General features: G+C 47.3%; 1 protein-coding gene across 1 annotated transcript in view; it reads right to left on the bottom strand.

Annotated features, from left to right (window-relative positions):
* Positions 1 to 12,887, bottom strand: part of UNC5B (unc-5 netrin receptor B) — a 78,156-nt gene that overhangs the window by 24,212 nt on the left and 41,057 nt on the right. The window contains exons 10-12 of the mRNA XM_036736506.1: positions 9,979 to 10,200; positions 3,705 to 3,848; positions 2,453 to 2,556 (exon numbers count right to left, since the gene is read on the bottom strand). Of these exons, the coding sequence (XP_036592401.1) occupies positions 2,453 to 2,556; positions 3,705 to 3,848; positions 9,979 to 10,200 (470 nt within the window). The remainder of the gene's footprint in view (positions 1 to 2,452; positions 2,557 to 3,704; positions 3,849 to 9,978; positions 10,201 to 12,887) is intronic.

The raw sequence follows: 12,887 nt of genomic DNA, 5'->3' as shown, positions 1-12,887 counted from the left end.
CAATGAAGGGAAAGCCACTATTTCCCAGCGTGGTCCATTCCACTGTCGGAGAGCTTCCAATGCCAAGAAAGTTTTTTTGTTTTGTTTTTGTTTTTTGCAGCAAAACCCAATCTGCCTTTGCAAGTTCCCTGTACTGATCCCAAGCAGAACAAAGCCAATCTCTCTTCCAGGGCACTGCCCTCCTCATGCACAAAGACAGGTAACTCTGGCTTTCCCTAGGTCTTCTCTCCTCCAGATTGACCATGCCTGTTCCTTCTGCCGAACCTCAAGGGCCCGTTCTGAGGCCCTGGCCCATCCTCGACGCTCTCCCCAAATCTTTTCCCATTTATTTATTGAGGCTCTTCCAAAGGATGCTGTCCAAGATCACAGAGTGAATAAGCTGGACTTTGAATCCAGGTCCTCAGACTCTAAACTCATATTCTTCATGCTATACCACTCTGCCCCTTCCACCTCATTTGGCTAGGTTATGGGTGGGAACGGAAAGAGCTCTGCTCTGATACTTACTAGCTGCTGTGTGACCATAACCTCTCCGAGGTTCAGTCTTTTCACCAGTAAAATGGGGATAATAACACATCCAGTGCTTACATCACAGGCTTATTGTGGGGATCTGATGTCAGAATGAATACAAAAGTGTTTTGTCAGCCTCAAAGTGCTGTAAACAGCAATGGCTGCTCTGACCACAGCCTGCCTGTGAGGGATGCATGTATGCCCACACATGCATATGTGCGCTCTGGGGACCTTCAGACAAACTCAGCAGCCACCGACAAGTGTGGAGGTGAAGTGTGTGATGAGAAGTCAGAGCAACAGCCCCATCATCCAAAATAAACATTTGGGCCCAAGTAACAGCTGACAGTCTCCGTACAAGCCCATCCATCCATCACGCCCCGATCCATCTGTGCAGTCAGTGGGAACGGCTGGTGCCAGCTTGCTGGAATTTTACCAGTGCTCTGCTGGGGTCTCAGCAGAGCAGGGAACGCTCCCAGACACTGGGGACTGAGGCTGTAAGAGACACTATGAAATGGCACTCAACAAGGAGACCAGGGAGATTTCAGGAGAGGGCTTCTCTGAAGGAGGCTTACTTAGGGGCATGCCATGAAGGGATGCCAGGAACCAAAGAGGAGGTGGTGGGGGGCATCAGAGGTGGGAGACATATCTCGGGGTGGGGGGAGGTAATTAGGTGATTGTGGATAGTGTTATACTCAATTTCTACAAGTCTGTCCTTCCTTTCCTCCTTCATTTTCCTTCCTTTCTCTCTTTCTTCCTTCTCTCCCTTCCTTCTTTCTTTCCTCCCTCCCTCCATTCTTTTCTCTCTTCCTTCCTCCCTTCTTTCCTTTCTTTTTTCCTTCCTTCTTTCCCTCCTTCCTTCTTCCCTCCCTCCATTCCTTCCTTCCTCTCTTCCTTCTTCCCTCCCTCCATTCTTTCCCTCCTTCCTTCTTCTCTTTCTTCCCTCCCTCTCACCCTCCCTCCATTTCTTCCTCTCTTCCTTCTTCTCTCCCTCCCTCTATTCCTTCCTTCCCTATGTCTGTCTCTCTCCTCTCCCATGATTTCATTATTATAGGGAGTTCCCACAATTACAGCTCAGCACTTTTCTCTAGAACTTGGCATTGTCATAGGCACTGAGAGGATCATGGGGCTAGTCTGCCAGAGGAGGGACAGGCACAGAGGCCTTCCTGACTCCAAGCCAGCTTTTGCCATTCTGCCTCTCAAGGAACAGCTTCCTTTCACATTAACTCAAGACCTGGACCTGTTAGCAGGAAGGGCTGACACATCGAAGAGCTCAGGAATGACTGGCATTTGGAGACATGATCAATGAAAGCCGAGACTAGAACTCAGACCAATAAAATTCTATTTGACAGGGGGATCTCCAGGTACTTTGCTCCAAGTACCTGCTGGCTGCCTGCCTGGACCCGATGGACAACTTTAGAAGCTAAAGTCCAAAGACGGGAGGAGAAGATGTGGTCAGTCAGTTTGGAGGAGGGACAGGTCTGGGGGAAAGCAGGCCTTCCCTGACCCCAGGGGAAGAGAGGAATCCTGGATGCCCCATTAGGGAAGGAATAGATGAGGAAACTGAAGGAACAGATGAGTAAGTATCTAACTCCAGATCAGAGGAACACAAATTCAAGAACTGGAAGGTATCTCAGAGACCATCTAGCCCAACCCTGTCCTATAATATCTATATTACATATAAATAATACATTAATAATATATAATCATATAATAAATATACTATATTATAAATAATAAATAGAAAAATATAATTAAAATGTAATAAATAAATAATATATTAATAATATAATATATAGATATAGATATAAAGGACATATTAAGTTACTTATTCCAGGTCAAATGTGAAGTAAATGTCTGAGGCAGAATTTCCAGTCAGGCTCTCTAGCTTCGGACCCAGAGGGCGGCACACTGTGCCAGGTGCTCTAGCCCATGCTTTTCCACTCACCTCTGCTGTGGGCACTCCCTCAGGGGGACGGCACTGCAACAGCACCTCGTGTTCCAGGGGCACCTCCTTCCCCAGTGGCTCCTGGTCAAAGTTCTTCCGTAGGTCTGAGAGAAGAGAGAGCACCAAGTTAGCATCCTGAGTGGGGACAGTTGCCTCTAACTGAGAGAGAGAAGGGCACACCTGCTCCTGATGCTGCTTCCTCCCTGACCCTGGTCCCTGGGACTGCCCCCCTGGACAAAGCCTCCTTTTCTAGGTGGATAGTCCTGAGCAGTGAGAAGGGAAGGCAGCTTTCTGCTGTCACCACTAGATGGCCCCACACTCCCTGGGAATGGACAGCCAAATGGTCAGCCTAAGAGGTGCTTGTTGGGAGGATCCTTTGGAGCCATGGGAATGAGAGTCACCTGGCTCTGGATGGGTGAAGAAGCAAGCAGCCAGGCCCTAGAAGGACCATCACGTGCAAGGGTCATGATGATTGGCTGCTTCTGAGAAAGTGGGCTCAAATTGGCTCTAGAGGCATTGAAGCCCACAGACAAGGGACTCTAAGGCTGGGGGAACCTGCCCTGTTGGCCTTTGTCTGGGGCTTGTGGGAGCAAGGAACAACCACAGTGGGAGTCCCTGGCCAGTCTGCCCTTTGGCTGGGATCATGCATCCCTGGTGGTCTTGGTTGGTAACAAAGGAGCAGAATCACAGATTTTAAATTAAAAGAAACTTTAAATACCATCTAGACCAACCCCATCATTTTACTGGTGAGGAAACTTGAGGCAAACAGAGGTTAAGTGACTTGCCCAGGGTCATACAACTAGTAGATGTCAAAGGTGGGACTAGAACCCAGGGAAAGTGGGCAACAGGTGCCAGAGGTGCTATTTTATAGTATTATCTGAGTATTTATCTCATATATAGGTAGCTAGGTGGCACAGTGGATAGAGCCCACTGAACCTAGAGTCAGGAAGACTCACCTTTCTGAGTTCAAATTTGAGGTCAGACACTTACTAGCCATGTGACTCTGGGCAAGTCACTTAACCCCATTTGCCTGAGTTTCTTCATCTGTAAAGTGAGCTGGAGAAGGAAATGGCAAACCATTCCAGCATCTTTGCCAAGAAAACTCCAAATGGGATCACAAAGAGTCAGACATGACTAAACAATAAAAAGGCTGATATTTAATATCTAATATTATCTGCTTGCTTTCGCCAGGTCCCACGGGGAAAGGAGAAGGGGTCAGGGTGCTGGGGAATGAGGATGGGGAGACACCTACAAGCGATGCGAACATAGGCTCGGCGGCTCTTGGTGGTACCAGCCGAGCTCCAGGCCACACACTGGCACCAGTAATCTTCCAGTCCAAACAGCTCTTCCACCTGCTGCCGAGACACCTCAATCTGCACCTCCCGCACCAGCAGGCCTGTGAAGGGCAGAGGGAGTCAGAGAAAAACATGGGTCAGGCTGTGCTGTGAAGAATTTGAGGAGTGAAACTAAACCGGAGGAAAGAAAATGGGCAGGGTCACTGGACTTGACACTTAAGGGCACTGCCAAGGCAACCAAGAAACAAAGACTAAGGATGCCAGGCACTGTGCTAAACACCAGGGGGATAAAAACAGTCCTTGCCCTCAGGGAGCTTCCATTCAATGGGGGGAGACAATGGGTACACAGAAAAGTATGCAAAACAAGTATAAACAAAAAATAGAATCAACATAAGGCAACTGAAGGAGAGGAGGCCTGAACAGTTGGAGGACTGGGAAAGGCTTCATGTGGGAGGTAATCATCAAGATAAGCTTTGAAGGAAACTAGAGACACTTCCCAGAAGTGATGAGAAGGTTGTGTGTCCAGACATGGGAGAGAGCCTGAACAAAAGCCCAGAGCTGCAAGATGGACTGATCACAGAATCCCAGATGGCTGTAATCTCAGAATCTCAGAATTATTGGGTTTTTTTAAAGAATCTTTGAGACCACAGAGGGTCACCCTCCAGCCAGGGCAGGAATCTCCTCTTCAATTTCCTCCTGGACAACAGTGAGTCATCTTATGCTTGAACACCTGTGGCAATAATGAGGAATGCACGATTCTGGGCCGGTGAGCCCATCTACTGCTGGACAGCTCCAGTTTAAGCATTTCTGGCTTGCTTTATGACCTCTGCCCTTGTGCACCTGCTCTGTCCTCTGATGACACAGATACCAACTGCTGGACCTTTGGGAATGGCTTGTAGCTGAAGGCTCACTAAGTCTGGAGGCAGGGGACACACGTTTAAGCCACTTAACCTCCCCCAGCCCCTGTTTCCTTATCTGTAAAAATAAGGAGTTGGATAAAATCAGCAGTTTTCAAAGTATGCCCTAAGACCCCCCAAGGGTCCCCAAGACTCTTTCAGGGCATTTGAGACCCCTTGGAGGAGGTCAAAACTATTTTCATAATAATACTAAGATTCTTTGATGTCTAATAGGGTAACTACCAATAGATATAATGCATATAAACAAAATTGTTTTGGGAGGGGTGGTCTGCAATAATTTTTAAGAGCTTAAAGGAATCCTGAGACTTAGAAATTCAAAAACTTGTGAGTTCTAGATGAACTCCAAGGCCCCCTTCCAGCTGAAAATTGATGATTCCCAGCAGATGATTTGAATTCCCCTTCTAATTCAATCTATGAGCCTTTGATTTAGGGCTAGAAGGTACTTCAAAGGTCAGTTAGTCCAACCTGCCCATTTCACAGAATAGGAAGCTAAGGTCCTAAAAGGAGAAATGACTTACCCTACTGTGGGTAAGAGCTCTTAATACATGGCAGAGGGCAGGCATATATATATATGCATATATGCAATAATGTCCCTCTGATTCTCTTCTTTTCCAGGTAAAACATGCCCAGGTCACCGAGTCTCTCCCACTGACTCTGTCCAGCATCCCTCCCCCCACCAAGTCTTTGGATAAGGAAGCAGAGAATCTAAGCCTCTTTCTGGGACTGAGCTGGGAGTTAGTGTGACCAGGGCTAAAGCTGGGGGCAGGGGCCCCTGCTTTGGAGGCAGCATCCTAAGTCTCTTTAGGATTTTTTAGCTCCCTGTCTTTGGTTGTAGCTGATCAGCTCAGGGGCCCCTGATCCTCCTTGGATAAATAGTTTGGCCAGCCCACTGAGTGCCAATCACTAGCCTTCCCCAGCCTCAAGTCCTCTGCACTCCATTCATGAGTTAATCCTCCCCAGGCTCCCAGGACTGAGGGGGGCGAGGTTAGGGGAGTGGGGAAGAGGATATAGCAAAGGGAGAGAAATGAAGGTAGGTGGGACTAAAGCCTGGCATCTCCTCTTCCACTACCTAATGTTCAATCAAGGATGCTGACAGGCTTCAGCGTGTCTAGAGGAAGAGTATCCAAAATGGAGAGGAACCAATAAGCCATGAGGGACGAGGCCTGGAGAGTCAAAGACTTGAGGGAGAACATGATAGCTGTTTTCAGGTACCTGAAGGATCATCAAGGAGAAGAGAGATCTGGCTGGCTCAGCCGGGCCCCAGAGTACAGAACTAGTCACAATGGGAGCAAACTCCAGGGAACTAGGTTTAAGCTTATGATCAGGAAAAGTCTCTTAACAATCAGAGCTGTCCAAAAGGGGAATGGCTGCCTGGGGAGGTAGTGAGTTTCCCATCACTGGTGGTCTTCAAGGCAAGGCTTGGCTCCTTGACAAGGATGTTGAATAGGGCACTGCTGGTGGGCCATCCCTAGACCCTTCCAGTTCTGGGTTTCTGTCATTTGGCTGTGGTGGGGGATGGCATTGCTGAGGACCATCTTCTTTATCCGGCTAATTCTTCCATGAAGCCTTCCCTGACTACTCCGGTCCCCATCAATCTCTTCCCTTCTCTTAACCCCCATAGGGCTCTCCTTCCTACCACTGACTGATCAGATACAGTCTGACATTATCCAGATTGTTAGTGAATATTGTCACCCAAATAAGAGAGTGAACACCTTGAGGGCAGCAACATGTCTTTTCCTCTTGTTGCCCCCCACAGGCATACAGGAGGTGTCCAACAAGTACATGTTGAAGTTTTCATGTTGTTATTACCCATCAAAGGGGTGGCCCTCCCAAGGTTGAAGGAGGCTGCCATATTGGGAGATCCCAGTGATGAGGGTGGGATAAAAGGGGCATAACAATGATAATGACGAAGAAGGAGGAGGAGGAGGAGGAGGAGAAGGAGAAGAAGAAGAAGAAGAAGAAGAAGAAGAAGAAGAAGAATAAGAAGAAGAAGAAGAAGAAGAAGAAGAAGATCAAGAAGAAGAAGAAGAAGAAGAAGAAGAAGAAGAAGAAGAAGAAGAAGAAGAAGAAGAAGAAGAAGAAGAAGAAGAATCAAGTCTACAAAGTGCTTGGTGTGTATATCTCATTCAATCACAGGGCTGGAAGGGGATGGTAGAGAACATCTAATCTATCTTTTCACAGATGTAGAAATTTGGGGCTAAAGAGGGGTAAATGACTTGCCCAAGGTCACACAACTAATGAGTGGCTGAACAGGGATTTGAACCCAGGTCCTCTGACTCCACATTCAATAGTTTTTCCACTGTGTCCCATGCCAATGAGTGTCTTGTCTAAGACTATGCAGGAAGGAAGTAGTAGCATCCAGATTTCCCATTCCCAGTCTAAGGTTCTAGCTTCTCCAAGGTTGGGGTTCTACTGGTCCAGGCAATGATCTAAGCTACACTCAGGAATGGAGATGTTAAGCCCATCCCAAGAGGGGGTGATTCTGGCCTAGGGTTTTCTGCTTCCTACTCTTCTCCCATGGATCCTGGTGTGAGTTTCTGGGAGGGGCCCAGAACCGCCAGTATAGCCTAAGGGACCCACAGCTGTCAATACTCTGAAAGACATTGAGGTATGTCTTAGGATTCTGGCAAGGGGCTTGAGGCATATAGGTTGGGATGCCAAGAAGTGAGGGCAGGTGCTTCACCCTGCCCAGTTGGTGTGGGCGTGGTGGGCAGGGCCAGCACCCATTGTTTCCATGCTAATGAGGACAGCTGTGTCCCAATTTCCAGGACACCATAAGGCCCCTTGTTATTGTTGTAGCAGCTAGGAGTGACAGGGGTAGTGTTGGTATTACTACTAATCGCAGCATTGCCAATCACCACCAGCCGTGTACAGGGGCCAGGATGCATCTCTGTCCTAATGACCTATAAAATATGGAGCTGTCAGGAGGAAGAAAGAGAAACAAATAGGATGCTAATTTGAGAATTGACAGTGACAGGGAACTCACTACCTTCAGAAGCAGCCCATTACACTTTGGGGACAGCTTGAAATGTCTGGATAACTTTTCTCCTTCTCAAGCTGAACTCTGCCTCTCTGAAACTTCTCACCATCATTCCTAGTTCTATGTCACAGATTTGAACCACGGAAGTTCAGAGTTGGACAGATGCTCAGGGGCCCATATAATCCCATGTGTCCCTGAATAAGAACCTGCTCTGTAACACCTTGTTGTGTGTTTCTGTGAAGGCAGCTGATTTTGGGGTGATGCCAGGGCCCCAAGCTGAGGCTTAGCTAGGATAAGTAACCTATGGACTCATTGGTCTGGCTTGAACCCCAATGTGAAAGACTTTCCTCAGATTCCCTCCTGTCTTATGGGGGTGAAGGGGAGCTAGTGAGCAGCTAGCATGTGGATAGCCACTCAGACATGGGGATACCTTCCAGACACATAAGACTGAATAATAAAGCTCAGCACCCCCCAGACAGAGCCTCCTTTCTGTATCTCAAAGACCTCCCTCTAATGAGAACCCCAGGGGTCTGTCTCCCCTGCCTTCCTGGAGGTAACACCCTGTTACTGCCTTTTGCGGGTTAGATAATCACAGGTTCGTGGATATACAATTGGAAAGATCCTTAGACATCATTTTAGTCCAACCCTCTTCCCCATTTTAAAGATGGAGAGACAGAGAGGAAAAGGTTACTCGTCCAAGTCTGCACAGGCAAGATTTGAGTCTAAGTCAGTTAATATACATCCAGCATTTTCCCCTACACTACCCCACTGGCATGGACACCTCAAATGGAACCTTGCAATGGGAAAAGGCTTCCTTAGCAAAGTAGAGGTGATCTCTAGGGTCCAGTCCAGAGGTAATCTATGACCTGAAAGATTAGCCATTCCAACCATCCTCATTTTCTAATCAAGTTCTGCCAATCAGCCAATCGATGAGCATTTATTAAGTATCTACTGTATGCCAGGCACTGCGCTAAGTGCTGGGGATACAAAGAAAAGCAAAAGACAAGCTCATGCCTTCAAGGAACTTACAATCTAATGGAAGAGACAACATGCAAACAACTATGTACAAACAAGCTACGTCAAAGAAAAAGGAGAGAGAATCAACACAGAGAAGTCACTAGAATTAAGGGAGACTGAGAATTAAGTTCAGTGAGGGGAACTAATATGCCACCACAGCTAATGAGCAAATTTTGGAGCTGAAATGAGTCATTGAATCACAATGTTTTAGAGCTGGAATGGAGCTTAGAGACCATTCAGTCTGATGTCATTTGACAGATGAGGGGGAATGATGCCCAAGAGCACAAAAAGCAGGACAGATATCGAGAGCAGAACTTCTGACACCCAAGTGAGCCCCCTTGCCTCTGTCTGTAATCGCCTTCTGATGGCTGCCCCAAATCCTTCCACAGTGTAGCAAGGTGACTACCCAACAGAAGAGACAAGAGATAGAAGTGGCCTCTCAGGTCACCTAGGGATTGAAAGCACTGTAGAAGGGACTCTCATCTGTAAAATGGGGATGATGATGATAATAGCATTGCATAGCATTGTTGTGTGGATCAAATGGAAGACTCAATAAGCCTTAAAGAACCCAAAGTAGGAGCTTTAATTATCAGTTCTTTCTATTACTTGGCTCACTTCCTCTTCTGGTCACATATACTACTGGTGACACCACTCATAAAATATGGTACCAACAGCAACACCAACATTCCAGATATTGATAGGGCAGAGACAGCAGGACCACGGTCTCCCTTGTTCTGGGTACTTTCACTCAATTAATTACTTAGATGTGCCAGGTTATACAAAGACAAAAAAAATGAAACCCTCCCTGTCCTCAAGAAGCATACATTCTACCGTTATGTATCTCTTTTGGCCATCATGTCACACTGGTGACTCATGTTGACCTGGCAATCCATGAAATCATCTGGGTTTTTCTCACATGAATTGCTGTTTAATCCCTGCTTCCCCCATTCTGGACTTTTGCAACTGGTATCTTGAACCCAAGTGTTCCACACTACACGAATGAATTCCTATTAAATTTCATCTTTTTTAAACACTGTCTATTGTTCAAAGATTTTTTTGGAGTCAGTCTGATGCTATAATCCAACCCATTGAACATCACCTGGCCCAGGTGGCACCATGGCACATCTGGCACCATGCAAGGGTCTCTTCCTATAAATGAAACCACCCATGTCAAGAGGGGATGTTGGCCCCTTCTGACGTGGAGTGATTTCTTTATATGCCCAGGATCTCCTTCAGAATAAAGGTAGGGGAAGGTGATTGCCATGGATAGGAAAGGGAATGGGATGCGGCAAGAGAGGGAAAGGTGAGGTCCCTTACCAGTAACCTCGTCCAGGCTCTCCTTGGTGAGGTGGTCATTCTGGTTGACCCAGTCGCCATTGCACTTGAAGTAGATTTGGGTGGCTGGGTTGGCTCGGCACAGCAGCTCCACGGGCTTGTTCTTCACAATGTAGGCATCCTGGGGCTCCTGCAGGAAGTGGGGCAGGGGCTCAGCAGGGGCAGATGGGAAGGAATCTGGCAGGACCTCACCATACTCAATTCCTGTAGATAGAAGAAGACAAGGAGATGGGGCTGTGAGTTTAGCTGGACAAGCAAATCTTTCACCAGCATCTCTGACCCCCAACCCATTGCCAATCCATTGCCCTCCCACATATGATCCCACAACATCACTGTGAGGAAGAAGGTAAAAAAGAGGTGACCCAGAAATTTAATAATATTTTGTATCCGTTTACAGATGGGGAGCTAAAGCCCAGAAAAATTTGCAGCTCACACAAGCTCACAATGAGTTGAGATGAGCAGAGTTGAGAAGATCCCCAGCATGTCTAATGCTTTATCCCCAAACCTCACTGCACCTTCTCCCTGACTTCTCTCTCTACTTTAAGCATTAATTCCCTCCAAGCTCTGATCTGGTTTCCAATTTATAGCAGGCAGTGTGCCAGGGCACCAAAGCCAGCATGGGGCTGAGGAGCAGGGCTCAAAGTAGGGCATACTGAGCCCACCAGGCACAGCTGCCCTTAGCTGCCTCTCTTCCTTCTTGCCATTGCACTCCACATGGATCAAAGCAGCCAGGTTGAAGGAAACTGAAAGGATGTGTTAGGGACTTTGGGGACACTGGAGGAGGGAGTGTTGTCTGTTTATGCTTCATTCTCTATTAACACTCCCCCCACCACTGTGCCCCTGGAGGCCAAAGGCAATTCTCTAAACCTAACCTCTCCTAATCTCAAAAGGCTACCAAAGTGGCAAGTGCTCTGGCTGCTACCTCTTGTCACCAGGCCAATGAGGCTAAGCTATCTCCCTGAGTCCCTTCCAGTGGCCCTCCACCTCAGCATATAGGTTCTCCCCAAAGGTCAGTAGAGAAACTAGACATTGTATTTCTCTCTGGGAATTTCAGCTTCTAAATAGGTCTTTGGGTCTAACTTCAGCAGCTTCTCTTGTAGTTAAACCTGAAGCCACCCAGTCAGCCCCACTGATCTTCCACCATCAGTCAGAACCCCACCCAGCGTTCTTTCTCTCACCATTTTCTGAACCACTACAGAGGCTGTGACACTCTCTTTCAAGAGCTCCAGAAACCGTAGCTTGGAGAAGCTTTCCCTCATAATAGGCTGGTCACAGGTCCAGCTATTCTCTTTTATTGGACCATTTTCCAACCTTCTTGACCTCTCTTCCCTACCCTCTCACCTCTTTATCTTCCAACTGAAATCAAATCTGCACCATTGCTGCTCCTGAAAAGGGTTAGTCACTAGACACTCCTCTTGTTCCACTCTCCATGCCTGTAACTTCCCAGACTAAAATATAGCCCTTCCAAGGCAACCAATTCCCTACTAGTGCTGTGTCTCTCTATCAGAACATAAGCTCCTTAATGGTAGGAACTGCCACACTTTTGCATTTGTATCCCCAGAGCTTAGCACAGAGCTTGTCTTTCACCTAGTAAGTGATTAATTAAAGGTTGTTCTTTCATTCATCCATCCATTCATCACAGATAGAGCTAGCATCACCATTGGTCCCAGTGATACTAGGTTCAGAGAAATGAAAGGGCTTCTCAGCACTGACCCCAGGACCCAGCATCCCTAGCACCACCAACTGGGAGCCATTTTGTAAGTAAATGAGAGATGAACTACATGACCTCAGAAATTCCTTTCCCAACCACATGGAGTCTCTGAAGTCTTCCAGGCAGTTCTCCCAAATCCTAGGATCCCAGATTTATAACTGGAAGGAATCAATACTAGTTCTCTGACCATTAATCCAATACTTTTTCCATGGCGTCATGATGCCTCACTAGAGCACCATAATCGCAGACTGTCAAAACTAGAAAGAGACTTAGAGGTCATCTAATCTCATCTCAACTCCATCTCCATCTTACAGATAGGGAAACTGAGTCCACAAGAAGTAAAACACATTGCTGGAGGCTGTTTCTGGTTACCCAACACCCTCTCTTTCCCGAAGTCCCTACCAAAGAAAGCCTCATGACAGAGACTTCCAGCTTTCCTCTGGAATCACTAGTCCCACGAGGGTAGAGGCAGAAAAGGAAACAGAGAAGGGAGAAAGAAGCCCAGAATGTGAGAAAGACCTTGATTGAGCATCAGGCTCTGGAGTAAAAAGGGAAGGGAAAAGTGAGGAAAAACCCAGCTAGGCGAGGTCACTCGTTTAAAATCCATTTAGGAAAATTGACTTTCCATTTCCGTTCTAAGTTGGCAGGGAGAGAAGACAGCAGGAGGTTTGTCATAACCCATTAGCTGTTCTTATGGAAACAATGAATTAAACTGGGGGTCAGTCCTCTTTCTCCTCCCCGAACAGGGTCCAGCCCTCTCCTCCTTGTCATTTTTCTCAGCACCCTTGCAGTTATGCTGGTAATTGTAGCCATGGGGCATACTTGGCCTTCACTGGACACAGGTAGACAAGGCACCAGCCATTTCCGGATCCAGGTGCCTCAGCCTGCTAGTCCAGAGTTCTCATTTGCTGGAGGCAGGTGGATGCACTAGATGACCCCTAGAAGTTCCCTTTTTAATCCCTTGAGTCTCAGAGGCAGAAGTTAGAGTTGGACACGATCGGAGGGGTTACAGAAAAGTGGTGAGGTTGAACTTTAAGCCACCTTGGGGTGCCTTGAATTAGGATGGATAGTAGTGGCTTGGATAGAGCTTCCAAGCTTGGCAAGAGAGACAAGAGAGAGTTCTTGTCTGTCTGGAGGAGAATGGATGTGAGATTGGACCCCAATCTGCTCTGATGGCTCC

The sequence above is a fragment of the Trichosurus vulpecula genome, chromosome 8, assembly GCF_011100635.1.
Source record: "Trichosurus vulpecula isolate mTriVul1 chromosome 8, mTriVul1.pri, whole genome shotgun sequence".
NCBI classification, from domain to species: Eukaryota; Metazoa; Chordata; class Mammalia; order Diprotodontia; family Phalangeridae; genus Trichosurus; species Trichosurus vulpecula.
Note: the sequence above shows the minus strand (reverse complement) of the source record. Positions and strands in the feature narration are given on the sequence as shown.